Genomic DNA, 27,320 nt, shown 5'->3' with positions numbered 1-27,320 from the left:
ATATAGTTCACGTTCTAATCTACGCTCTCACCAAAGCCACCATGAAGATTAAGCTGTCTGTCACATGCTTCTTGAATTGTGATGTCCTCTGCTCGGCTCTGGTTCAGTGTGAAATGATCGACCACATCAACTAAACTGTAAAAACATATCAGAGACAAGTAAATGTAAATTTGTATCCAAAAGGCCATAAAGAAGAGAATCCATAAATTCAGTTCTGACAATGTAGAGTGATTTTCTTCAACCTGCTCTTTTTGAACTTTCAGCATGCTGGGAGTTGTAGTTGCAAAATAGCTAGCGAGCCATAGGTTAGGGACCAGTGCTTTGAAGCCTATTGATGCTCTAATAGTGACAAGCCTATTTTTTGCCTTATAGACCAAGCGATTGTCATCCTCACATTACAAGAGCCATAACTCATTGACAATGCCAATGAGGGCTTGTTTTTTGTGGGAAGAGATCTATTTTTAATAGCACCATTTTAGGTACATATAATGTGTTGTATAGCTCTTATTTAATTTTTTTCTTTTGGGGGGATGGGGGGAGGTGAAGGCACCCCCCGCCCCCAGAAATTCTGCAAATGTTTTGGGGGTTTTGTTTTCACAGTGTTCATCATTCGGTAAAAATAACATGATAACTTTCTTATCTGATCGCCGTGATTACTGCGATACCAATTATATAGAGATGTTTTTATTTTTTACCACTTTTGCACAATGGAAACGCGTTTTTAAATAAAAACAACTGACTCTGCATCACCTAAGACCCAGAACATTTGTATTTTTCCGGCAACAGAGCTCTGTGAGATCTTGTTTTTGCAGGAGGAGTTGAGGTACTTATTGGTACCATGTGACCTTTAGATTGCTTTTATCACTAGGGGAGGTGAACAAAAACAAACCAGCAATTCTGGCATTACTTTTTAAATTATTTTTGCAGTGTTCGCAATGTGCAATGAATTAAATATTTTCATTATCTAGGTCCTTACGAACCCGGTTGTACCTAATTTTTGTTTTTGCAAAATTTCTTTTGACATTTTATCAATTTAAAAAGGGTGTTTGTGAGGAAAAATATGTATTTTTTTTTTTAATTGGATCTTTTTTTCTTGAAATTAAACTTTATTGAAATGTTGACGCTATCTTTAAGTCCCTCAAGTGGACTTGAAGATGCGATCGCTCAATAGTTAGGATAGTACACTGCATTACTTATGCAGTACATTTTACTAAGCCTATGACAGCAGCCTATCAGAATCTGCCGGAGGCGAGGTCTAATAGGCTGAGTTACAGGACAGTCATGGAAGCTATTATCAGACTTCCGACTGCCATGGGAACTCATTGGTACCTTGCAATCGCACTACTGGGAGCCAGAGGGTGACAGTAGAAGCCCCCTCCTCCTGTTATCTGCTTACTTGTTGCAGTTGTTATTGATTGTAGCATGTAAAGGGTTAAACTGCTAGGATATAAGGTTTCTCCATTCCTGGATGTTAAAGCAGGAGCCTGGCTGTCAGCAGTCAGCCAATTCATTGCCTTAAAAAGATGTATGTACAGGTTTAAAGCCCATTAGTGAGTTCAGTAAAAAGGTGTACTGGCCGTCACTAAGAGGTTAAAGAGCATATGTTAAAGAGTTAAGAGCTTCTTTCTGCCCGCCTTAATTCACGGTAAATAGGCAGACGTTCATAGATAAACTACTGCCAGTTTACACAGGCCGATCGTCGCATGATTTTTATGCTTTCCAAAACTGAATGACAAATGATAATTTGTTGCTTATTGTTCAGGGTTCAGTCGCTGGCAGCATTTACACTGAGCAATTATTGTTCAGATTCGCACAGGTTCCTGACAACACTGCTGCTGCTCCTAAAGGTTACTGCCGACTGAGGGGCATGTGATGTGACCCCATCCATCGGTGCCAGTTTCTGCTGCCTCTTGCTCTTTGTCAGTTTCCTGCCCATCCAGACCTGCATCCAGGAAAGAAACTGGTGCAGGCGCAGTGCATGTCATGCCCCTCTATCGGTGGCTATTTTGAAGATAGAGTGGCGGCTTAGGAAGAAGACTTCTCCAACTGAACGGTGGAGATCTGATAATTACATTATATTAGTAAGTTGCCAACATACCCAGAGTTACTATCCTTCACTTATTATATAAAGGATGTCAACCTCTTTACGTTACAAGCTTGCATTGCTTCCTCATTGACACATAGCTAGCGATGAGTGAGCACGCTTGGATAAGTCAGTTACTCGAACGAGCATCGCTCTTCTCGAGTAACTACATTCTTGTCCTAGCAGGCTTGAGGGGGCGGTGGGGGAGAGAGTGAGAGAGATCTCTCTCTCCCCCCCACCAACCCCCGCCACCCCCTCGAGCCTGCTCGGACAAGAATGCAGTTACTCGAGAAAAGCGATGCTCGCTCGAGTAATTGACTTATCCAAGCGTGCTCGCTCATCTCTACACATAGCCTGATCAGCCCCAGGGCTGAATACTGGTGTCTATGAGGAGCAGAGGCATTGCTAGACTTACTACTGGTTATGGTGGGCAAGTTACCAAACTGAAACTGGCTAATGCTACCTGTAAATATGCTATTTCCCCAGACTGAAAAAAACTAATTAGATGCAATACTTTAAATCGGGTAAATGCATGTCAAAGTCTAGAAATTCTTCAGGGAGAGTGATAGCGTTGTAGCTGGCTTCCTGGTTATTTTCTGTGAGATCCAGAGCACCTGTAAAAATGACGAAAAGGTATAGGCATCACACATGATCACAAAGTATCGGAATAATGGTTAAACGTTTTATGCCTTGGAGTACTAGTCACCTGGACGAAATGTAATCTTCATATTGAGTAAAGCTTCGTTACAATCGGCTAAAAGATATTTTGCTTTTCGGTGGTATATTCGAACGACACCAAGAAGTAAATGACCTGAGGTTCTAAGGGCGATCATGACCTGTCATATGAAATAAAGGGGGGTTTTAATACTCCTTCTGAAGTATAGTACTATTCTCATTCAGTTAACTGGAGGATGAAGCAGCATGGGGCTATTTACCTGCATGTATGGCTATAATGTGAAAAGCTAAACAATAAAAACAATTTTGTCCAAGCTGTTGCTACTAGACATGGACCAACAGTTGTTTAAATGAGCACTGATCAATGAAACAGTTCAAATTCAAATGGCCTACAGGATGATGCCGGCTTCGCTGGAGGCGAACGATCGCTATTACAATAGTTTCTATCCAATAAAGTATCATTATTGTTGGCAGCACATTTTCTGTTCACACAGAAAGATGTTCCGTTGATAATGATAATTTTTTCTGCAGTAGAAATGAGATGATCAGATGACAATTGAGCACACGCAGATTTACACAGCCCTATGACTGGGCAAACGAACGTCGTGCTGGACAGTTCGTGCCGTGAGCACCAACCACAAATGAGCATGCTCGTCAGCACTCGATCATTGTTCACAAGGGCAGACGATCTGCTGCTGCTTAGGGGCATCAAGGCATTTTCTGTGATTTTACTATTGATGACCTATCCTCAAAATTGGTCATCAATAGTTGATTGGTGGGGTACCTGCAAATGAGCAGATACTGGGGCCAACTGTCATTGCGGACAGAGCCAGAAGTAGACAACTCTGTCCATAGTGCAGTGGCCTGGTTTGGTAATGCAGGCACAGCTCCCATTGAATTCAATGGAATCTGATCCTGCAATTCCAGCCCGGGCCACTGCACTACAGACAGAGCTGTCTGCTTCCAGATGTGTCTACAGTGACAACAAACCCTGCCAACGGCTGATCAGCAGAGATCCCAAGTGGCAGAGCCCTGCTGATCAACTATTGATGACCTATCCTGAAGATCTGTGATCAATAGTAAAGTCCTGGACAACCCCTTTAATACAACCATTTGTCCCCATAATGCTACCATCGGTTGACTGTACATCTTTGTCTTCACACAGGAAAATGTGCAGCCAACCAGCGAGCATTTGTATGTTCTACTTGTCTGTGGAAACGTATTTTTATAGTGTCAGGCTCTTAGAGAAAAGTTTCTACCCAGGTGCTGTAGCTCGTTACTGATACAAGTGATAGTGAATATACACCAAAATGTGACTGTAAAAAGGGCATGTACCTTTGGCGTCATGATGCTTTGAATGGCTTTTTCAAGGTTGCACTCAAATATGTGAGCCTTAGTAAGTTTCTTCTCCCAATGTGCAGCGATCCAGATCTTGGATAGGATCCCTCGTTTGCCCAGAAGCAGATATGTGTAGAACATATTTATAACCATCAAAATATGCAAGTAAATATAGCTGTAAAAAAAATAGAGCGTATTTTAATAATTATATAAGCTGCGTTTCAAGCAATAAAATAATCGATTTCGGAACTTGTGCAAACCCGTGGAAAATAAGGGCTTATCAGCTACATTATAATCTGTAGAAATGACTTCACACAACATATATATGACCTCATACCATATATATGACTTAATATTGTATATATGTCCAAAATTAAAGCCACAATTTATCAAATGTTTCTGTAGAACAGTATAGGATTTATGGTCACTGTGCATACTTCTATCTAGGGTATATGCAAAATTACTCATAAGAACATTCCGATTCACTCTCAGATGTATACACAGTCTGCGCGGGAAAAGAAAATCACAACATACACTTATTCTGAAACGATTTGCGGATGAGATTTGCTCATTCAGGCCACTGAGAGTGTAAAAAAGAAGATCGACAGCAGACGGATATCATCCATTATCGTATATCATGGATCTATTTGTGCATGTCTGTTACTGTTGCTAAGGGATACAGACAAAAAATGAATTGGGGCCCGTTTCAGGTTTTTTGAGGACGTGAAAAACAGATGATATACAGAACTAAAAATGTGCATAGGAACATAACTGCACGCGGATGAAAAAAACCACAATGCTTCGGATGCAACTTGGACGAGTGAATTCAGCCTTGGGCCCCACTTACATCGGGGTTTGGACTTCTCTCTTTCTGCACCATCATGGGACAACTTGTCCGATTTTAGTTTGTAAACACATTGATTGTAATCCGTGGGTCATCTGTATGTGTTGATTGCATCCATCGTTATACTCCCATGTGGTATACATTTTTCTCACACACAAAAATACAATAGGCATAAGTTTTTTCTAGCATCACCTAGAAACAATATCTAGAAACCTCGCACAGGGATTTAATTCCATGTGTGCTTTTTCGTTGCTTACCCTTTGCCTTAAATGTGCCACTTTCATCTGAGAAATCAAGCCAGTGTAGGACATGTTGCCATTTTTTTTCTTTTAAACAGACCATTGGTCCTGGTACAAGAAACCCACATTTATGAATAATCCCAGTAACTGAAATGAGACCTTATGCAGTCAGTTGCAGACTCGCATGATAATTATACCTATGTAAATAAGGATGCATTCGCACAAGTGAGAAAATCGTGCGTGTTTTGTGCGTTGCGAGACGCATGAAAATACAACCCATTATTTGCAATGGATGCATTCACATGGGCGTTTTCTCTCGCAGTAATGCTGAGGGCTGGAACAATTGCAGCATGTTCTATTTTCGTGTGCGTCTGGTACAATGATAAAACATGCAGATATGCGGTCTCCCGCGCATCACGCTGCACTCAGACGGATTGTTCATGTACCATTCAAATTGAGCCCAACTCGCTGTCACCCGTGTGAATGCACCCTAAAGGTACTTTCACACGTGTGGAATTATTGTGCAATACCCATCCAAAGATGCGGCTTAATCTGCGCTCCATTACCTGCATGTATACATGCGGATTTTGTTGCAGAATTCCCTGCATCTTTAGGTGCGTCTTGCGGAATAATTCTGCATGTGTGAAAGCTCTTTAAGCCCTGAAGTGTAGAAGGAGTTTACATTTCAGGTGCAACTCCTATATGATATCAGGCTGCTCCTGCGGGTACATCTGTATACACTGGGCATAAAGCTTTTACCCGCTGAGCTATATGGAAAGTTCACATGGCTTCTGAATGGGCTGTGATTTTGGCCATCCATGAAGAATCTCATAGAATAGTCTGACATGTGAGATCAGAATATGAGATGAGCTTCCAGATACATTTTGAAAGCATCCTCTAATAAATCTTCCATTGAGATGTTCTCCCTGCAGAGCTGAGCGTTCCAACTGGAGTCCATTCAAGGCTTTTTGTTGTTAGGAACCCGGCTGAAAACATTGCATTACAGGCCTGGAAGATACATGAAGCCAAGATGCAGACGTTCTAGAGCAAGAGACAATATAACTTGGAACAGAAAGTCTTCACAGTTCTGGGAAACATTACTGTCAGATTCCTCAAATCGGTAATAAAAAAAAAAGTCCTTAACCCATTAAAGACCAGAGATTTTTCAGTTTTTCTTTTTTTTTATTCCCCCCCCCCCTTACAATAGCCATAACTTTTTTGGTATTTTTCCATTGACATAGCCATATGCGGGCTTAAAGGGGTTGTCTCGCGGCAGCAAGTGGGGTTATACACTTCTGTATGGCCATATTAATGTACATTACAAAGTGCATTAATATGGCCATACAGAAGTGCTGAACCCCACTTGCTGCCGCGAGACAACCCCTTTAATTTTGCAGGACAACACAAAACAAATTTCTGAAAACATGGTTTTATTGGAACGAATTCCAAAACTCCCCCTGAATATAGATCTTTACTAGAGATGAGCGAGTACCCAAATGCTCGGGTCCTCGTTATTCGAGTCGAGCTTTTCGTAAAATTCGAGTAACGAACCCCATTGCGTTCAATGGGAGACTCGAGCATTTTTGTATGCGACCTGCCGGTTGCCAAGCTTTTTTTCCTCTCACTCCCGGCAAAACTGACACGTCGCAGCGGGGAGGGGGCAAAACTGGGGCGAGGTCGAACACGACGTGATGCTTGCTCGAGTAGCGAGCACCATCGAGTATGCTAATACTCGAAGGAGCATCAAGCGCGGCAGAGTACGTTCGCTCAATTCTAACCTTTACATTGTGTCTAATACACATATATAACTGCTGGTCCTCTTGGCTACCGTCTTTATTCCTCTGCCCCTGTACGCCCCTAACCTTTTGCCTTCCCTTACCCACTTCACCTCAGTTCTTTTTTTCTCCTCCCCTAAAACTCTGGCATGCCTGCAAATAGTGTTTTCATGTTGATTCATGGATATACCTCTTATTTTACTCCAATGTACTCTAGACATGCGTGCCACTCAAATGATACTAAATTGCAAATGTTTATGTTAAATGAAAATTACAAATAAAGAATTTATTCAAAAAAAAAAAAAAAAAAGAATGCTATGATTGTTTTAGGCCGGCTTCACACGGCTGTGACGGGCTCCCCCTAGGAGACCCCAAACTTACCTGCGGATCCGGCGTCCTCGCTCCCGCATGACGCTTCCCCGCCCACCGCCGTCGCATCATGTGACATGCCGGCCGCGTCATGTGACGCGGCGGCGGTAGGCGGGGAAGCATTTTCACGCTATCTTCCGCTGTGCTACAGCAGAAGATAGCGTGAACGGACGGCTTCCATTGACTGCAATGGAAGCCGTCCGCACGTACACCCGCGGCAAATAGAGCATGCCTCTGGTGAGGGCGGGAGATTTCAATAGAACCTAATAGCTGTGGGCAACGCAGCGGATTTCCGCCGCAAATTACGCGGCGGAAATCCGTTCGTGGGAAGGAGGCCTTATTCTGTCAGCACGATTACAGCAGTACTGAGTTTATATAGTTTTTTTTATGTTGCCCTACTTTAAAAAACAAAACAAAACAAAAAAACACTTTTTAAAATTTTCTTTTTGTTGCCATCATCTGACCCCATAACTTTTTTATATTTCCGTTTATAGCGCTGTGTGAGGCTCATCTTTTGCTGGACAAGCTGTAGTTTCGATTAGTATGATTTTGGGGTACAGATGATTTTTTGCTCACTTTTTATTCAATTTTCTTCTAAATTGGGTGATCAAAAAAGTGCAATTCCGACATTGTGTATTTCTGATGGCGTTCACTGTGTGGGATAAATGTGATATTACTTACTTAGAATGACCTCCTACTAATAGACAGGCCAGGATAGTTATCAGGGCAGTCAGGATGATCTACTAAGCTGCAGTCTATTCAGCCAGATGTCAGGGCATGAAGAATGACTTACTAAGCTTTAGTGTATCCTGCCAGCTACTAGAACAGATAGCAATATCGTCTCTACCTAGCATTAGAAACACGTCGAGTCTTATTTAATGTGCCAGAATCCATTTGAGGGTGTTATGCACAGTCAGCATCTATTTTGGCAGGCACTCACTTTGGTTTTCCACTGCGGATTCAAATCAAGTCCGTGGATACATGGTGGTATTTTATCTTATATAACACGTTGGATTGTTAAAGGGGTTGTCCCGCGCCGAAACGTCTTTTTTTTTTTTTCAATAGGCCCCCCGTTCGTCGCGAGACAAACAAAAGGGATGGGTTAAAAAAAAAATAGTGTAGTACTTACCCGAATCCCCGCTCTGCGGCGACTTCTTACTTACCTTACCAAGATGGCCGCCGGGATCTTCACCCACGATGCACCGCGGGTCTTCTCCCATGGTGCACCGTGGGCTCTGTGCGGTCCATTGCCGATTCCAGCCTCCTGATTGGCTGGAATCGGCACACGTGACGGGGTGGAGCTACGCGATGATGCGTAGAAGGGGGCGGAGCCAGAACGCCGCTCGTGCCGAGACCCAAGAGAAGGGAGAAGACCCTTCTGCGCAAGCGCGTCTAATCGGGAGATAAGACGCTGAAATTAGACGGCACCATGGAGATGGGGACGCCAGCAACGGAGCAGGTAAGTGAATAACTTCTGTATGGCTCATATTTAATGCACGATGTATATTACAAAGTGCATTAATATGGCCATACAGAAGTGCTTACTCCCACTTGCTTTCTCGGGACAACCCCTTTAAGGCCCATTTAGACAACGATTATCGTCAAAATTCACTCAAAAGCCACGTTTTGAGCGATAATCGTTGCGTGTAAATGTGCCCAGCTCTCAGTTTTCTGCCGAACGATGGATATCAGTTTAGTTTGAAATCCATCGTTCAGCAGAACAGCTGATAAGACGGACCGCACACTGTGTTCTGCCCGGGGAGCGCTGATAACAGCTGATTACATTGTATCAGCTGTAGTCAGCTCAGCAGAACAAGGAGAATTTAATCAGAGAACAGCGGGCGGTCCTCTGAATAAATTCAGCTCCTGGCGGCTCATAGGCTACTAATTGGTACTAATAGGCATTAGTACCAATTAGTAGTTTATGCAAAATGAGCACTCAAAAGCCATCTTTTGAAAGATCATCTTTGTGTCTAAATGGGCCATTACACACAGTCAGTATCCATCTTTGGCTGGCACTCAGTTTGGTTTGCTATGCTAAGTCAGTACTTAGTCTGGCTACTAATCAGATCCATAGATAGAGTCTTTGACATAATATTGGAACCCATCTGTGAGAGTTATGCCTAGTTAGTATCCATTGGGCTGGCACTCACTTTGGGTCTCTACGGAGGATAAGAGAGGGTCCGTGGATGTATGGTGGTACTTTGCGAGGTTGGTCATGTCATTACTCCGTCTAGTTAGCAGCTGGATTACCTACCATAGGTATCCACCAAGAATCTAGAGAAATCTAGTAGGGAGATACAAAATCTGATATCTCTGTGGTCAGAATACATTTTCTTCTACCTTTTCACCTTAATTGATTTTCGCTTGGGATGGTACCCCTGAGGCGACACAATTTCTGGTGACTGCCTTTTGCTGAAGGCGCCTCTCCTAAGTGTAGCATCATTTTTGATGTTAGGAATTCCTGTTTTAAGGAGATATCAGAGGGACGAGTCTATATCTGGGCTCCTCAAGCATCAATTTTGTATCCTTATTTGGCACTAATTGCCAAATTGCTCTGGTTTTAATCAAAGTCAATAGAGGTTATTTTTTAATCCTATTCTGTGAAGAAATAATAGATCAGAGTTTTACGGATGAGGTAATACCAAATACCTTTTTATTTTTTTATATGTACATTGGGAAATGGGGGAGGGTGCATTTAAACTTTTTTCTTAAGCTTTTTACTTTTCTTTCTCCCACTAAAGCACACGTCAAACATAAGGCCCACGGGCTGAATCCAGGCCGCTACCTCATTTTACGTTGTCCCTGCACTTGCATCAGGCTAGTACTTGCAGCACCACGGAGCGCGAGAACCAATCAGAGGCAGAGCTTCCTGGAGGCGGGGATTTTCAAACTCCTGACCAGGAAGCTCTGCTGGAGAACTTCAAGCATGTGTCGGGGAGCTTTAGACAAGATGTGCGGGGAACTGACTGCGCCTGTTAGATAATGTATTCTTTTTAATGCAGCCAGGACTTATTTTCGCGGTAGGGCTTATATTTCTAGACACTCCCCCCAAAAAAAATCCTGAAAAAAGAGCGCTACAAAGTTGCACGACTTTGTAGTGACACGATATCGCTGTGAGAAAAAGCAGCGATTTTGCCCATAACACAGATGCGATAGCACTGCAATTTTCTCGCGACGATATCACGTCGCCTGTGTGAAAGAGGCCTAAAGCAAAGACCGGATATCCCAGGAATTATACAGGACAATCTCTGAGGGGTCAGATACCAGCGCATTAATAATTTGTAGCCCACTTCCATGTTGGTCAAGTTAATCAAGAATTTAAGGGTTAAAGTGGCCGTTTCATGCCATCACAAAGCGGCAGCTCCTCACCCAGACCTGCCTCCCATTTATGCATACAGGAAAGTTTACCTGTAGGCAAGATAAAGTTAGAATAAAGCTTAGTAATGATCCCGAAGCCGCACAAAACTGTATGGCCAATGCGCTCAATTATGGACATGTCAGCTAAGGATAAGACTGCTTAATTTGCTGTAAATGAAATAATTCCAAGTCCGGGATGGAATGAACCGACCAGAAATATTCAAAACTGTCGAAAACCCAGTCTTATCCACCACTTCAACAATTCCAGAAGGACCCCTAGAAATCCACCATCCAAATCCTGCAATATCTAGGGCCGGAGAGAATGCAAGATTGCCAAATAAACTATAAATGGGAAGGTGCTTAGAAACTAAGCCATACCTCCACGACAGTCTGCCCCATAGTGTTAAAGAAGAAGACATGGAAGGACACAGAATTGCCGATCTGTTCCTGCACCCACAACAAAAAATTTGTTTAAACCCCTTAATGATGCTGACCTTTTTTTTTTCCATTTTCGGTTTTTCCTCACCCCTTTTAAAAAAAACCATAACTCCTTTATTTACCCATCGACGTCGCTGTATGAGGGCTTGTTTTTTGCGGGACGAGTTGTATTTTTCAATAGTGCTATTTAATGTACCATATAATGTACTGAAAATTCAAAGTTGAGTAAGATTAAAAAAAAAACAACAATATTCCACCATCTTTCAGTGCGTCTTGTTTCTACGGCGCACAAACTGCAACAAAACGACATGATAACTTTATTCTATGGGTCAGTACGATTACTACGATACCAGACTTATATAGTTTTTTTTGCTGTACTACTTTTATTTTTTTTTAAGACATTTAATTTTTTTAAATTATTTTCTGCCGCCATCTTCTGTGCGCAATAACTTTTTTTTTCCCATCAAAATAGTTGTGCGAGGGCTCATTTTTTGCGGAATGTCCTGTAGTTTGTTTTGGTACCATTTTGGAATACATCCAATTTTTTGATTGCTTTTTATTGCAATTTTTTCTTGGAGACAGGGTGACCAAAAAAGCGCATCTCTAGCATTGTTTTTTTTTTTTTTCGGACAACATTCACTGCGCGGGGTTAATAATGCGTTACTTTAATAGATCGGACTTTTATGGAGGCAGCGATACCAAATATGTATTTTTATTTTATTATTAAGATTCCGTTATTGTAAATATGGCAAAAGGTGTTTTTTTTATTTTATTACTTTCTTTTTTAATAATTAGTAAAACTTTATTGTTCTGATTTTTACTTTTTTTTAGTCCCCACAGGACCACATCTTGCGATGCTTTGATCGCTCTTGCAGTATGATGTAATGCCATAGCATTACATCTAGAGATGAGCGAGCGTACTCGATAAGACAAACTACTTGAGCGAGTAGTGCCTTATTCAAGTACCTCCCCGCTCGTCTCTAAAGATTCGGCTGCCGGCGCGGGTGAGAGGTGAGTTGCGGCGGTGAGCAGTGGGGAGCCGCCCCCTGCCGGCACCAGAATCTTTAGAGACGAGCGCACAGGTACTCGAATAAGGCACTACTCGCTCGAGTAGTTTGCCTTATCGAGTATGCTCGCTCATCTCTAATTACATGATAATGAAATCAGACAGGCAGTCTATCAAACCACCCCACAGGGATGGCTTAATAGGCATACTGCCAGGACTGCCCTGGGGCCTTTCAGAAGGCCCCCAGCTCCCATGATAGGCCCACACGGCTCCTTGCGATCTCATCACGAGGGGCTGTAAGGGACCCCCCAAACATTGTTCGGGGGACTTAAATGCCGCTGTCAGAATTGACAGCAGCATTTCAAGAGTTAACAGCTTCGATCACCCGCGCGCCTTATCGGAGCTGTTGCTGTCTGGTGTCGGCTGTAATAAACAGCCGGCGCCCACGCTGTATGAAGAGAGAACGCCATATAATGTATATTGCGGACTGCATCAAAGTTTGTTAGCGCTTGGATTGAAGGCGTGTTAAAACTACAGCAGGGACAGGAATAGGTAGAGCTCAAAATAAAGATTTTGGGTAGCCATGTCATTTTGACCGAATGGATCCTGCCCAGCCAAGACAAATTATAGGAGGACCAGGTCGTGATGTCCTGCCCCAGATGCTTAATCAATGAGGGGTACTTAGCTTGGTATAGGGACTCTAAAGGCGCTAGTAAAATGTATTCCCAAATACGGTGAACTCTAGCTAACCCAATGGAAATCAAAATTGAGCTTTAGACCTTTAAGTACTGGGGACAATATATTTAAATTAAGAGCTAAAGATTTGGAATTAATAACTGTAAGACCTGAAACCAAGCCAAGCTTATCAAGGATGTAAAAAATATTGGGGAAGGAAGTAAGGGGGTGGGGGTGGGGGGAAATAAATAGTAAAATATCATGGGCATTTGTGCTATCACCCTCCAATGCAGAAGCTATTAATATTCTTGTTGGCTCTAAGTAGGGAGGCCAGGGGTTTGATTGCTAATTCGAAGGACAGGGGTGAAAGGGGACTGCCTTGCTAGTTCCCTTTTCTATTGCTATAGTGTTGGATTTAAAACCCTGGATCCTAACAGTTGCTGATGGAGAAGAGTATAAAAACTGTATATCCCCTCAAAGACAAAAAATAAGTAGCGCCAAGAAACAGAGTCAAAAGCTGTGCATGAGTCTAGGAGGCCTTGCCTATCCGTGCCCCTGTCCCAATACAAACACACTGCAGAGATGATATCTATTGCCGCCTGGACTGGTCAGTGGCTCGGACGACTGGAATAAATCCTACTTGGTCAGGGTGGCTATATTGGCTTATCAAAGTATTAAGCCGGGTGGGCATTATTTTAGTTAGACTCTTATAAGGCAATAAAGATCATACTACATGCGAAAATGATCAGGTTTCGGGATAACTTCATTAAAAGCCCAGTTAGCTGTGGAAGAGAAGTGTTGCTCCCAACGGATGGAATAAAAAAAACTTATTAGACGTTCACACAAAGCCGGAAAAAAACTTCTTGTTCATTGGAAAAGACAGAGTGATTATAGGCATTATGAAGTAAAAAACAATGTCTGCTATAAGGACAGAAACCGATCGCTGACGGGGAGATCGCCTCAGAGAGAAAGCCCAACGCATCATCCATCACATTGGGGGGGGGGGGGGGCTACTTTTCTCTTAGTTGCGGAGTGTCAAAGAGCCAAAATCAGCCCAGTACCCCCTGCCGGTCCAGGCGTGGAGAAGGCTTCTCTAGAAAGGGGGTCCAGCTGTTTTAATAGAGATTCACCCTCTGCAAAAGAACTAAAGCGTTGCTGCTTATTATTGAAAGTAGAACATAAATGAAATGGTAAAGACTATCGGTAGCATATGTCTCTGATCGCCAGGCACTGCAATACAGGCTCATTGACCTGCGCCTCTGTATCGTCCCCAGAGAGATATCCAAGAATATTTGGACCTCATAACCTGCAACAGAGAAAGTTTAAAGAGTCCTGGAGACTTGCATGACTTTTACTTTGAGGCCTTAGTCAGACGGGCGTTTTTTTGCGCGATTTGCGCATGCGTCCGACGATTTTTTAAAACCACTGCTTTGCAATGGTATCGGACACATGAGCGCTTTTTATGCGCTCGTCCGATAAATTATAGAACAGAAATCGCAGATCGCACCTATCTGCGATTCCTGCTCTCTTCTCTATATGCGCTCAATGGGGCCGGCGGCAGCAGCGCCGACCTCATTGAGAACATATAGAAGACAAATCATTCTTCTCTGCCACAGCTGTAACAGCTGTGGCAGAGAAGAACGATGTTTGCCCATTGAATTCAATGGAGCCGGCAATACAGCCGGCTCCATTGAAAGCAATGGGCTGCCGGCGTGCGCGGGATGAATTGTCGGGAAGGGCTTAAATATATAAGCCCTTCCCGACAATTCATCCCACACTTGCCCGCAGCGCATTGCTTTCAATGGAGCCGGCTGTATTGCCGGCTCCATTGAATGCAATGCGCTGGACAGCTCCGGCCCGTTTCTAATGAAACGCGGCTAGGAGCAGATTTTCGGGCAATTTTCGGGCACCGGTCACGCGATTTGCGGATGCGCATCCGTCATGCGATCCGCAGATCGCGCGAAAAAACGCCCGTCTGACTAAGGCCTCATGGTGTAAAAATGGGGATTCACCACTATGTCACGAGGGGGTCATCTCTACAAGGGGCTGCAAAGGCCCAGTGAGCTCAATCAAGTGTAGGGGATTGATATCCGAGATCAATTGCCGCAGAAGGTCTGACACAATCCCTGAGATATCGGTTATACTCTCAGGCAATGCTGATCTTGAAATTCTCCATCCTCCATTTTCATATTAGCACCTTCAAGTCGAACCTGTAGGTCAGCTACCAACTGAGTGTTCTGATTCACTTGTGATACTGCATTATCTACTTTTGAGTTCGATTGCCTCCCGACATCCGGGAGGTCCTTACAGGGAAGGTCCAGTCTGATTACGCACAGGTCAGTTCCTCTTGTGTGCCTGAGAATGGGTTGTTGTCATTTCAAAGAATTTTTTGACAGATCGTTCACCACCTCCCTTGCGGGCTTCCTGGGCCAGCCACCTTTAGCAGACGTCTGGATTATATTACCATGCTGGTTGGATAGGGACGTAGTTGATGATGCTGAAAATAAGGAGTTGTATTACTGCAGTGGAGAGCTACGCTCGTGCGCCCATGTCATGAAATATTAATAATTCAGACCCCCAGCACTGAGGGTCCGTAGAAGAATTGGAGCTGGACTCCTGAGAAACAATTCTGTGAAGGATAGGATACTTTCCCTTGCTACTTTAAAATTTAATTGCAATCTAGTTTTTCTGATATTGAGGTGTAGACAACGAGGCAGTCTACAAAAATAAGGGCAGGTCCCTTTAAAGATAAAAGCGCAAATAAATCCCAGGAACAGGGACACCAAGCTGCAGGAGAGTAGTGGAGGGCTGTAGAGGAGATAACGTCTGACTTAGGCCAGGCTCACACGAGCGGGTCTAATTCCGAATGCGGGAGGCCGGCTGTGGATTCCTGCGGGTGACTCGGCGTACCTCCCTTAACTGTACTGCAGACGCCCACGGTGGCTCACCGTCGGTCATGCGCAGTACATTTGTTTTTTTTTCTTTATTTCTATTGGCTGTACTGTCACTTAGTGTCGACGCGGGTACCCACAATCCATATGCAATGGTAATTAAGTATGGGCTGCGGGTTGAACGCCATTATTATCAATGAAGGCTGCCTGCGCGGATTCCGTGACAAAATAGAGCACGCTGCGATTTTTCTTTCGCTCACGGAATACGCAATTCATAACGAGTGTGAACGATAAAATTGAAAATGCATGCCTTTCAATGCCCGAATTTTACTGCGGATGGCGATTGCAGAATCGGCAATACAAATCCACTTGTGTGAGCCCGGCCTTAGGCTAGGTGCACGCTAGCTGTAATGCAAGCTGCTCCAAATAACTTGCATTACAAGCAGTCCATGTGTTGTCCGATATACACAGACTCGCACATTGACATGCATTACTACGTGCTAGTTCTCAGAATCTCATTAAGGCAGAATGTTAAGGCAGCAGAATGCAGTCCTAAGCCCTCGCTCACGACGTGAAGGTTGCGGGTTCAATCCCCGGATGGTTCAGGTAGACTCAGCCTTCTGTTCTTCTGAGGTCGGTAAAATGAGTACCCAGCTTACTTGGTAAAAGATGACGGGGGAAGGCAATGGCAAACCACCCCGCAAAAACAGTGTGCCGAGAAAACGTCACGATATGATGTCACCCTAGGGGTCAGTCATGACTCGGGGCTCGCCCCAGGGGACTTTACCTTACAGTTCTCATTTGTAAAACAGACAAGAATAGGACATGCCATCAGTCCGTGTGAAAAAAATCTACCAATACCTACCTTGTAGGTAATAATGGGGCTGTGTGCCATCTGTGGAATAATATGGACAGCCTACAGCCCCAAATATGCAAATGTTCCAGAAGCCTTAGGATAGCCAAAAAAGTGGCACGATAGCTGCAGATTTCTATCATGGTTTTACATGCAGATTCTGCACAGAAAAGTCAGAAGGTGCCATGTGAAAATACGCGAAGACAGGAGAGTCAGACTCATTCTAACCGAGGATCATATCAGCATTAGGGTTGCCTTAAAGAGCCGTTTATAGGGGCTCATTCACACAGGCGTATAGCTGCTCTATATTACACATGTCCTTTTTACACGCGTAATACGGATCGCTTGATCCCAATTAATTTGCATCAGGGTATTCAAACGTGTTTTTCACGTGTGAGAAAAAAAATATTGCAGCACATCCTATCCTGGTCCGTGTTATGGACTAAACCTGCCATTAAAGTCAGTACTATTGTGTAAATACGCAGGGAATATGTAGGATATGTGGATATTTATGCACAAAGGATTTTTTTTTTTTTTTACACACACGTGAAAAACGCAGTGAATAGATGCAAGAAGGTCCAACTATGCAGTGAATGCACGCAGTTTTGGTCTGTGAAACCGCTGCGTATTTTATAGACTGAAATTGCATACCGTCGTGTGAATAAGCCCTAAACATAAACTACTCCTTGGCTACGGAGCTCTAAGCACCAAGATGCCGTTTTTCCCCTTCCACTTCTTTAGCACTGAGCGTCCTACCTTGGAGGGTGGCTTGGGTGCCCCGGTAGGGCTGGCAGAGTTGTGCCACCACCTGAGAGTGGCTGAACAGAGTGATGTGGAGGAGTGCGCCGAGGCTCAGAATCCAAGATGGCCCCCACTCCCTGTGCTGGCGCTGCTCCCTCTGCCTGACGCTGGCTACATACTCAGGTCCTTCAGCGTCTGAACCTCGTTGAGGGGCACATAATATCACGTGGCGCACCTTAAGTTTGACACATCTGCATTGCGGGTTCCATTTCTTACAGATTCAGCGTATGACAGCAGCCAACGGACTCCATTGATGCATTAAGAAAAAATAGCCCCATAATACTATTCATTCCATAAAATATGTTAGGCAGCTTTCCCACGGGCGACAAAATGGCACGATTTTGCCGCGATGCAACAGCGCAAGAAAACGCATGTATGTGAAGCCCTGCTTTCCAATGGGTTCCTTCACATTAGTGCTGTTTTTTTCTGATGCCATCTTGTGAGGAAAAAAAAAATTGCGGCATGCTCAATATTGCCACGATTTGCACTTTTTTGTAGCCAATGTTTCCCTATGGAGCTGTCGGATTTGTTGAATCGCAAAGCATGAAATAACGGTTTTAGTGCGATGTGACTTAAGCCCTAACCTGAAACTAAGCCCTAGCTGCACTCCAAAAAAAAAAGAAAAAGTGGAATACTTACCTAAAAGGCTCGGTCCGGGTCCTCCCGCTGCTCTCCAGAGCTCCGCCGGGGGTCCTGCAGTCCTTGTTACCCACAGAAGATCACTTCCTGGTTGTGTGAACTAATGAGACGGCTGTGATTAGTTCATCCAGCGCTGCTCAGCCAATCAGAACCATCGCTTCCTAGAGGTGGGATTTATGAATCCCGCAAGCAAGAAGCGATCTTCTGTGGGCGAGTGAAGACTGCACGACGCCCGGCGAGGTTCTGGAGTGCAGAGGGAGGCCCCGGACCGCGCCTGCTAGGTAAGTATTCCCTCTTTTAATTTTTTTGGCGTGCAGCTAGGGCGTACTTTTGGGGTAGGGCTTAACAGTCTCGCAATACAATCATGTTAGTTTATCGCAGGCAGTAGCGATGTGAGAGGTCGCTACAAAATCACGGTGACAAAGCTGCGATATCACTGACGCCCGTGTGAAAGAGGCCTAAGAATGTGCGTCAGAGGCTCCGCGAGTGTAGCCGTAAGCCACGCTCACACCTGCGCTTTCTACCATCGTTACCGCAGCGTTTTGAACGCTATGCTAATTGCGGAACAATGATCCCATTGATTTCAAAGGGGCTTCGCAGACCTGCGCTCGGAAGTGTCATTTTTCTAGCGCTGTTTGCTCTATTTTGGCGCATCTTCACGCGTTTTAACGCACCTCATCATTCATGTGAAGCGGTGCGTTAAAAAATGCTGAGGAACGTAGTAACCTGCGTTCGAAAATACTGATAAAACGGCAGAAGAAACACCGCAACCACAGTTGCGTTTTACCGACCCCGTGTGTGAGAACGGCCGAAGCCGTATGCGGCAGTTTACACGCCATTCTCTATTTCAGTCGGTAGTATACATCAGGCGTATTCACCACAGTGATATATACAGCAGCTTAAGCCTCCGGGTATTAAAAAAAAGGAAACGTATATTGCACAATGTGTTTTTTCTCTCTACTGTATCCATCTTTATAGGAACGTGCAGCATATTACGCTTTCCTACGCCAATACACACCGAGGCAGCGCGGCTTGCCCAGACGCCGGCTGCATGTGGACCTACGGATGACTGCAGTATATTAACCTGGGGCAGATGTCCACAGAGCGCTATAATTTGGGTGATATCACTAAAGGCACCGTTATCGGTTTTTGTCATGACTGTATTGGGATAACATTCATATTTACCTAAATCCACCGCCATCATTTTTTCTGACGTTTTCAAAATTGTTGAAAGGAAACATGGCGTCCAAAGTGGCGCTCCAAGTACCTGATGGACTAGAGGTTTCTGCCACTTCTCATGTGGAGACAAGGTGGGGAGGTACGCCGCCCTGTATGTGCCGTAAATGTGACCCATTATGTGTCAAGGTCAATCGTCCTCGCTCACACTCCAAGGTCATTTTCAGGCTGCGTCTCTGTAAAACCCCAATTTTGCGGATAAGATTCCCTTACAGATTCAAGACATTTTTACCTCACAATATTCTGAAAACCTGTAATAAAAGCCTTATAGCAAACTATTTTATTTACATATACTACAACTCCCGACATCCTCGCTCACAGGCAATAATACAGTATAGGACTAAACGTACAGCGTAAGACTACAACTCCCAGAATGCTTTGCGCAGATGCCCCTCGGCTACGGCAGCGTTAAACGGCCATAAGGTTATCTATCGTAAACACACATCGGTATAACCTGCACAGACTGTGAGCCGCTATGTACACGCTGCAGTTACACAGCCCAGCACCAGCCCTCCGTGACCGCCGCCATCTAAAGACAGACACACATGTCAGGAGAACCTACTCGGAGGCGGAAGACGGAGCTCTGCGGTTACCAAGGCGGGAAATTCAAACTGTGAGGCGATGCAGTCACGTGATCTACCTCGTTTCCTGCACTACCTTGTAGTCAGGTGTCACCTCACACTATAAACACCTAGACCTGGCAATTCCCTCAGTTTTATTATTGTACTAGGTATACCTCACGGCTACTCATAAATCTATGTATTACCTCAGGGGCACCTCATAAATGGAGGTATTAGCTCAAGATCTCCTTATAGACTTAATAGATGCAGCCTTTACCACATGGTCAGATACAGGTATTGCCTCATAGATACAGGTATTACCTCACGGTCGCCTCATAGATACAGGTATTACCTCACAGCTGCCTCATAGATGCAGGTATTACCTCATGGTCGCCTCATAGATGCAGGTATTACCTCACGGTCGCCTCATAGATGCAGGTATTACCTCACGGTCGCCTCATAGATGCAGGTATTACCTCACAGCTGCCTCATAGATGCAGGTATTACCTCACAGCTGCCTCATAGATGCAGGTATTACCTCACAATCACCTCATAGATACAGGTATTACCTCATAGCTGCCTCATAGATACAGGTATTACCTCACAGCTGCCTCATAGATACAGGTATTACCTCACAGTCGCCTCATAGATACAGGTATTACCTCACGGTCGCCTCATAGATACAGGTATTACCTCACAGTCACCTCATAGATACAGGTATTACCTCACAGCTGCCTCATAGATACAGGTATTACCTCACGGCCACCTCATAGATGCAGGTATTACCTCACGGTCGCCTCATAGATGCAGGTATTACCTCACGGTCGCCTCATAGATCCAGGTACTACCTCACGGTCGCCTCATAGATACAGGTATTACCTCACAGCTGCCTCATAGATACAGGTATTACCTCACAGTCACCTCATAGATGCAGGTATTACCTCACGGCCGCCTCATAGATGCAGGTATTACCTCACAGTCACCTCATAGATACAGGTATTACCTCACAGCTGCCTCATAGATACAGGTATTACCTCACGGCCGCCTCATAGATGCAGGTATTACCTCACGGTCGTCTCATAGAGCCAGGTATTACCTCACGGCCGCCTCTTAGATATAGGTAATGCCTCACTGCCGCCTCACAGATGCAGGTATTACCTCACAGTCGCCTCACAGATGCAGGTATTACCTCACAGTCACCTCACAGATGCAGGTATTACCTCACAGCTGCCTCATAGATACAGGTATTGCCTCACAGTCACCTCATAGATACAGGTATTACCTCACGGTCGCCTCATAGATACAGGTATTACCTCACAGTCACCTCATAGATACAGGTATTACCTCACAGCTGCCTCATAGATACAGGTATTACCTCACAGCCACCTCATAGATGCAGGTATTACCTCACGGCCGCCTCATAGATGCAGGTATTACCTCACGGTCGCCTCATAGATCCAGGTACTACCTCACGGTCGCCTCATAGATACAGGTATTACCTCACAGCTGCCTCATAGATACAGGTATTACCTCACAGTCACCTCATAGATGCAGGTATTACCTCACGGCCGCCTCATAGATGCAGGTATTACCTCACAGTCACCTCATAGATACAGGTATTACCTCACAGCTGCCTCATACATACAGGTATTACCTCACGGCCGCCTCATAGATGCAGGCCGTGAGGTAATACCTGTATGTATGAGGCATGTATTACCTCACGGTCGTCTCATAGAGCCAGGTATTACCTCACGGTCGTCTCATAGAGCCAGGTATTACCTCACGGCCGCCTCTTAGATATAGGTAATGCCTCACTGCCGCCTCACAGATGCAGGTATTATCTCACAGTCGCCTCACAGATGCAGGTATTACCTCACAGTCACCTCACAGATGCAGGTATTACCTCAGTCACCTCACAGATGCAGGTATTACCTCACAGTCACCTCATAGATACAGGTAATACCTCACAGTCGTCTCAAAGATACAGTAATACCTCACAGTCGTCTCAAAGATACAGGTAATACCTTACATCCGCCTTATAGATAAAGGTATTCCCTCACAGCCGCCTCATAGATACAGGTATTACCTCACGTTCGCCTCATAAATAATGGTAATACCTCACAGTCGCCTCAAAGATACAGGTAATACCTCACAGCCGCCTTATAGATAAAGGTATTCCCTCACAGCCGCCTCATAGATACAGGTATTACCTCACGTTCGCCTGATAAATACAGGTATTCCCTCACAGCCACCTCATAGATACAGGTATTACCTCACGGCCGCCTCATACATAAGGGTAATACCTCACAGTCACCTCATAGATACAGGTATTCCCTCACAGTCGCCTCAAAGATACAGGTAATACCTCATAGATACAGGAATTACCTCACGTTCGCCTGATAAATACAGGTATTCCCTCACAGCCACCTCATAAATACAGGTATTCCCTCACAGCCACCTCATAGATACAGGTATTACCTCACGGCCGCCTTATACATAAGGGTAATACCTCACAGTCACCTCATAGATACAGGTAATACCTCACAGCCGCCTGAAAGATACAGGTAATACCTCACAGCCGCCTCAAAGATACAGGTAATACCTCACAGCCGCCTCATAGATACAGGTAATACCTCACAGTCGCCTCAAAGATACAGGTAATACCTCACAGTCGCCTCATAGATACAGGTAATACCTCACAGTCGTCTCATAGATACAGGTAATACCTCACAGTCACCTCATAGATACAGGTATTCCCTCACAGCCACCTCATAGATACAGGTATTACCTCACAGTCACCTCATAGATACAGGTATTACCTCATAGATACAGGAATTACCTCACGTTCGCCTCATAAATACAGGTATTCCCTCACAGCCACCTCATAGATACAGGTATTCCCTCACAGCCACCTCATAGATACAGGTATTGCCTCACAGTCACCTCATAGATACAGGTATTACCTCACGGTCGCCTCATAGATACAGGTATTGCCTAACAGTCACCTCATAGATACAGGTATTGCCTAACAGTCACCTCATAGATAAAGGTATTGCCTCACAGCCGCCTCATAGATACAGGTATTACCTCACAGTCACCTCATAGATACAGGTATTACCTCACAGTCACCTCATAGATACAGGTATTACCTCACAGTCGCCTCATAGATACAGGTATTACCTCACAGCAGCTTCATAGATACAGGTATTACCTCACAGCAGCTTCATAGATACAAGTATTACCTCACAGTCACCTCATAGATACAGGTATTACCTCACAGTCACCTCATAGATCCAGGTATTACCTCACAGTCACCTCATAGATACAGGTATTGCCTCACAGTCACCTCATAGATGCAGGTATTACCTCACAGTCACCTCATAGATGCAGGTATTAGCTCACAGTCACCTCATAGATGCAGGTATTACCTCACGGTCGCCTCATAGATGCAGGTATTACCTCACAGCTGCCTCATAGATACAGGTATTACCTCACAGCTACCTCATAGATACAGGTATTACCTCACAGTCACCTCATAGATGCAGGTATTACCTCACAGTCACCTCATAGATGCAGGTATTACCTCACGGTCGCCTCATAGATGCAGGTATTACCTCACGGTCGCCTCATAGATGCAGGTATTACCTCACGGTCGCCTCATAGATGCAGGTATTACCTCACAGTCGCCTCATAGATACAGGTATTACCTCACAGTCGCCTCATAGATACAGGTATTACCTCACAGTCGCCTCATAGATACAGGTATTACCTCACAGCCGCTTCATAGATACAGGTATTACCTCACAGTCGCCTCATAGATATAGGTAATACCTCACAGTCGTCTCATAGATGCAGGTATTACCTCACGGTCGCCTCATAGATGCAGTTATTACCTCACAGCCGCCTCATAGATACAGGTATTACCTCACAGCCGCCTCATAGATACAGGTATTACCTCACAGCCGCCTCATAGATACAGGTATTACCTCACAGCCGCTTCATAGATACAGGTATTACCTCACAGTCGCCTCATAGATACAGGTATTACCTCACAACCGCCTCATAGATACAGGTATTACCTCACAGTCGCCTCATAGATACAGGTATTACCTCACAGCCGCCTCGTAGATACAGCTATTACCTCACACGTAAAATGACATCGGTAATATCTGTGGTGCTGTACACTGATGATCTCCATATTCTCACATGTTATTTCTATATTTGTAGATTTTTAGTTTACAAATAATCTGTTTTCTATAATGTAAGTTTATAAAATACATAACTTTTTGTCTACAACAGTGGAAGGTGTCTGCGCTGTTCCCTTCCGTTCATCCATTGTAGGAGGTTTGGGAGACATTACCTGATATCTGTTGAGTGCAGTCACCAACACTGCTGGATGAAGGAATATATACAGTATGGGTGGATGGAGCATACATTGATTGGTGGAGACTTGTGAAAATCTTTTATTCAACATACCACATTCTTTACATCGCAAAATTAACATAGACCGCCTGAACAATCACAAATCAGAGACCCCAGATCAAAAACCAGGAAGTAATACAGACCGCAAACCATACTCTCTCATAATACAGACCCCACTCTAGGCTACCTCAAAATACAGACCGCAGACCTGATTATCCCCACAATACAGTCCCCAGACCTGGTTATCCCCACAATACAGTCCCCAGACCTGGTTATCCCCACAATACAGTCCCCAGACCTGGCGATTCCCCACAATACAGTCCCCAGACCTGGCGATTCCCCACAATACAGTCCCCAGACCTGGCGATTCCCCACAATACAGTCCCCAGACCTGGCGATTCCCCACAATACAGTCCCCAGACCTGGCGATTCCCCACAATACAGTCCCCAGACCTGGCGATTCCCCACAATACAGTCCCCAGACCTGGCGATTCCCCACAATACAGTCCCCAGACCTGGCGATTGCCCACAATACAGTCCCCAGACCTGGCGATTGCCCACAATACAGTCCCCAGACCTGGCGATTGCCCACAATACAGTCCCCAGACCTGGCGATTCCCCACAATACAGTCCCCAGACCTGGCGATTCCCCACAATACAGTCCCCAGACCTGGCGATTCCCCACAATGCAGTCCCCAGACCTGATTATCCCCACAATGCAGTCCCCAGACCTGATTGTCCCCACAATGCAGTCCCCAGACCTGATTGTCCCCACAATGCAGTCCCCAGACCTGATTGTCCCCACAATGCACTCCCCAGACCTGGCGGTCACCTCAATGCAGTCCCCAGACCTGGCGGTCACCTCAATGCAGTCCCCAGACCTGGCAATCCCTACAATGCAGTCCCCAGACCTGGCAATCCCCACAATATAGTCCCCAGACCTGGTCATACCCACAATACAGTCCCGAGACCAGGTTATCTGCAATATACAGCCCCACTAAGGTGTGAGGAGGAATGCATAAACAGGGAGAGGTGAGAATAGGACCATATCCCTGCCAACCCAGCAGACATTCTACGAGTCATTACGTGACCCACTTTGTTCCTTGAAAGCTTCAAATGGGCCCCTTACATGCCGTGTGATTCATCTCTCTAGCCCAGTCGCCCACATACATATGGGGTGCTTGTACACCCTGCTGATCTCCGCTGATTGCTAGATGGCACTTGGACTTGCTGATTGAAACTGTGAGAAGTCTAGGAGCCACCTGGCATCCAGTGGAGATCCACAGAAGAAGAATGTTCCTGTTCACTGACGGTAAGCAGAGATCTTAGGAATGGTGAGGAATTGAAACACAAAGTCTATTAGAAAGTAGCAGAATGTGTCATTATACAATTATTGAGCTTTATTTACATATAACTAGGAAATCTCTCTCTCGTTACCGGAGATCTGCAATATGAAAACGTTGCCCAGACTGCCAGAACAAGACGATGATGGGTGTAGGTGGTGAGATACATTCTAAGATCGATGGCAGCAATTTTACATGTGAGCTCTATGGGACAGAATTTCTCCTCAGAACCATCTGTAAGGTAGAGGGAGATCCATTTTGCCTGTGACCACTTATATCCTCCGATGCGGAACGACCTCTGACTCCGTGTGACTCCTGAGTAGGGCGCATACTTGACCAATATGTAGATTCAAGCCTGTATTCCCGGATCCTTGCATGTAGGTCCCTCAGCTGTGCCAGCAGCCTCTGGTCCTGAATACGCATCTCGGACTAGGACAAGGAATAAATAGGGGTGATTAGTACCCCCACCAGGTGTAAAGGCAGCAGTGTGCTGAAAGTCACTCAACTCTGAGATGGCGGTCATAGTTACTGTGTTTGTGGTGCAAGCCACTGAAATCCAACCGAGAAAAATGTATAGATCATTGATCAATTGGCTATGTGTTCTTGAAGTCACTTAATTGCAAGCTTTCCATCTTCACCCTCTACATTCTATAGTCCCTGCATTCTCATGCTCTGCTTTCTATAGTCCCTGTATTATCATTTTTTACATTCTGTAGTCCCTATATTTTCACCCTATGCTTTCTATAGTCCCTGCAACACCACCCTCTACTTTCTGTAGTCCCTGCATCATGACCCTCTACTTTTTATAGTCCCTGCATCATCACCCACTGCTTTCTATAGTCCTTGCAACACCACCTTTTCCTTTCTATACTCCCTGCATTCTCACCGACTGCATTCCATAGTCCCTACAGTATCACCCTTTACTTTCTATTGTCCACACATTCTCACCCTCCGCTTTCTGTAGTCCCTGAATTCTCAACCTCTACATTCTAAATTGCATGCCTTCTCACCCTTTGATTTCTATAGTCCCTACAGTATCACCCTCTGTTTTCTCTACTTTCTGTAGTCCCTGCATTATCACCCTCTACTTTCTATAGTCCCTGTATTCTCCCGCACTGCTTGCTATAGTCCCCACATTCTCACCCTCTACTTTCAGTAGTCCCTACTCCCTACATCATCACCCTATGATTTCTATATTTCCTGCATTATTACCCTCTGCTTCCTATTGTCACTGTATTCTCTCGCACTGATTTCTATAGTTCCCATATTATCATCCTCTACATTCTATAGTCCCTGCATTTTCACCCTGTACTTTCTATAGTCCCTGCATTTTCACCGTCTACTTTCTATAGTCCCTGCATTGTCACCCTCTGCTTTCTATAGTTCCTGCATTATCACTCTCTGCATCCTATAGTCCCTGGATTATCACTCCCTGCTTTCTATAGTCCCTGGATTATCACTCTCTGCTTTCTATAGTCCCTGGATTATCACTCTCTGCTTTCTATAGTCCCTGGATTATCACTCCCTGCTTTCTATAGTCCCTGGATTATCACTCCCTGCTTTCTATAGTCCCTGGATTATCACTCCCTGCTTTCTATAGTCCCTGGATTATCACTCCCTGCTTTCTATAGTCCCTGGATTATCACTCCCTGCTTTCTATAGTCCCTGGATTATCACTCCCTGCTTTCTATAGTCCCTGGATTATCACTCCCTGCTTTCTATAGTCCCTGGATTATCACTCCCTGCTTTCTATAGTCCCTGGATTATCACTCC

General features: G+C 44.8%; 1 protein-coding gene across 2 annotated transcripts in view; it reads right to left on the bottom strand.

Annotated features, from left to right (window-relative positions):
• The window catches only part of RAD21L1 (RAD21 cohesin complex component like 1), a 36,486-nt gene extending 16,676 nt beyond the window's left edge, over nt 1-19,810 (bottom strand). For both annotated transcript variants that reach the window (XM_066586764.1, XM_066586765.1), the window contains exons 1-5: nt 19,785-19,810; nt 4,094-4,271; nt 2,790-2,919; nt 2,598-2,697; nt 32-135 (exon numbers count right to left, since the gene is read on the bottom strand). In XM_066586764.1, coding sequence (XP_066442861.1) covers nt 32-135; nt 2,598-2,697; nt 2,790-2,919; nt 4,094-4,249 — 490 coding nt within the window. In that variant the 5' untranslated portion in view covers nt 4,250-4,271; nt 19,785-19,810. The remainder of the gene's footprint in view (nt 1-31; nt 136-2,597; nt 2,698-2,789; nt 2,920-4,093; nt 4,272-19,784) is intronic.
• Nucleotides 19,811-27,320: the final 7,510 nt, after the last annotated feature.

Source organism: Eleutherodactylus coqui, chromosome 13 (genome assembly GCF_035609145.1).
Source record: "Eleutherodactylus coqui strain aEleCoq1 chromosome 13, aEleCoq1.hap1, whole genome shotgun sequence".
NCBI lineage: Eukaryota > Metazoa > Chordata > Amphibia > Anura > Eleutherodactylidae > Eleutherodactylus > Eleutherodactylus coqui.
Note: the sequence above shows the minus strand (reverse complement) of the source record. Positions and strands in the feature narration are given on the sequence as shown.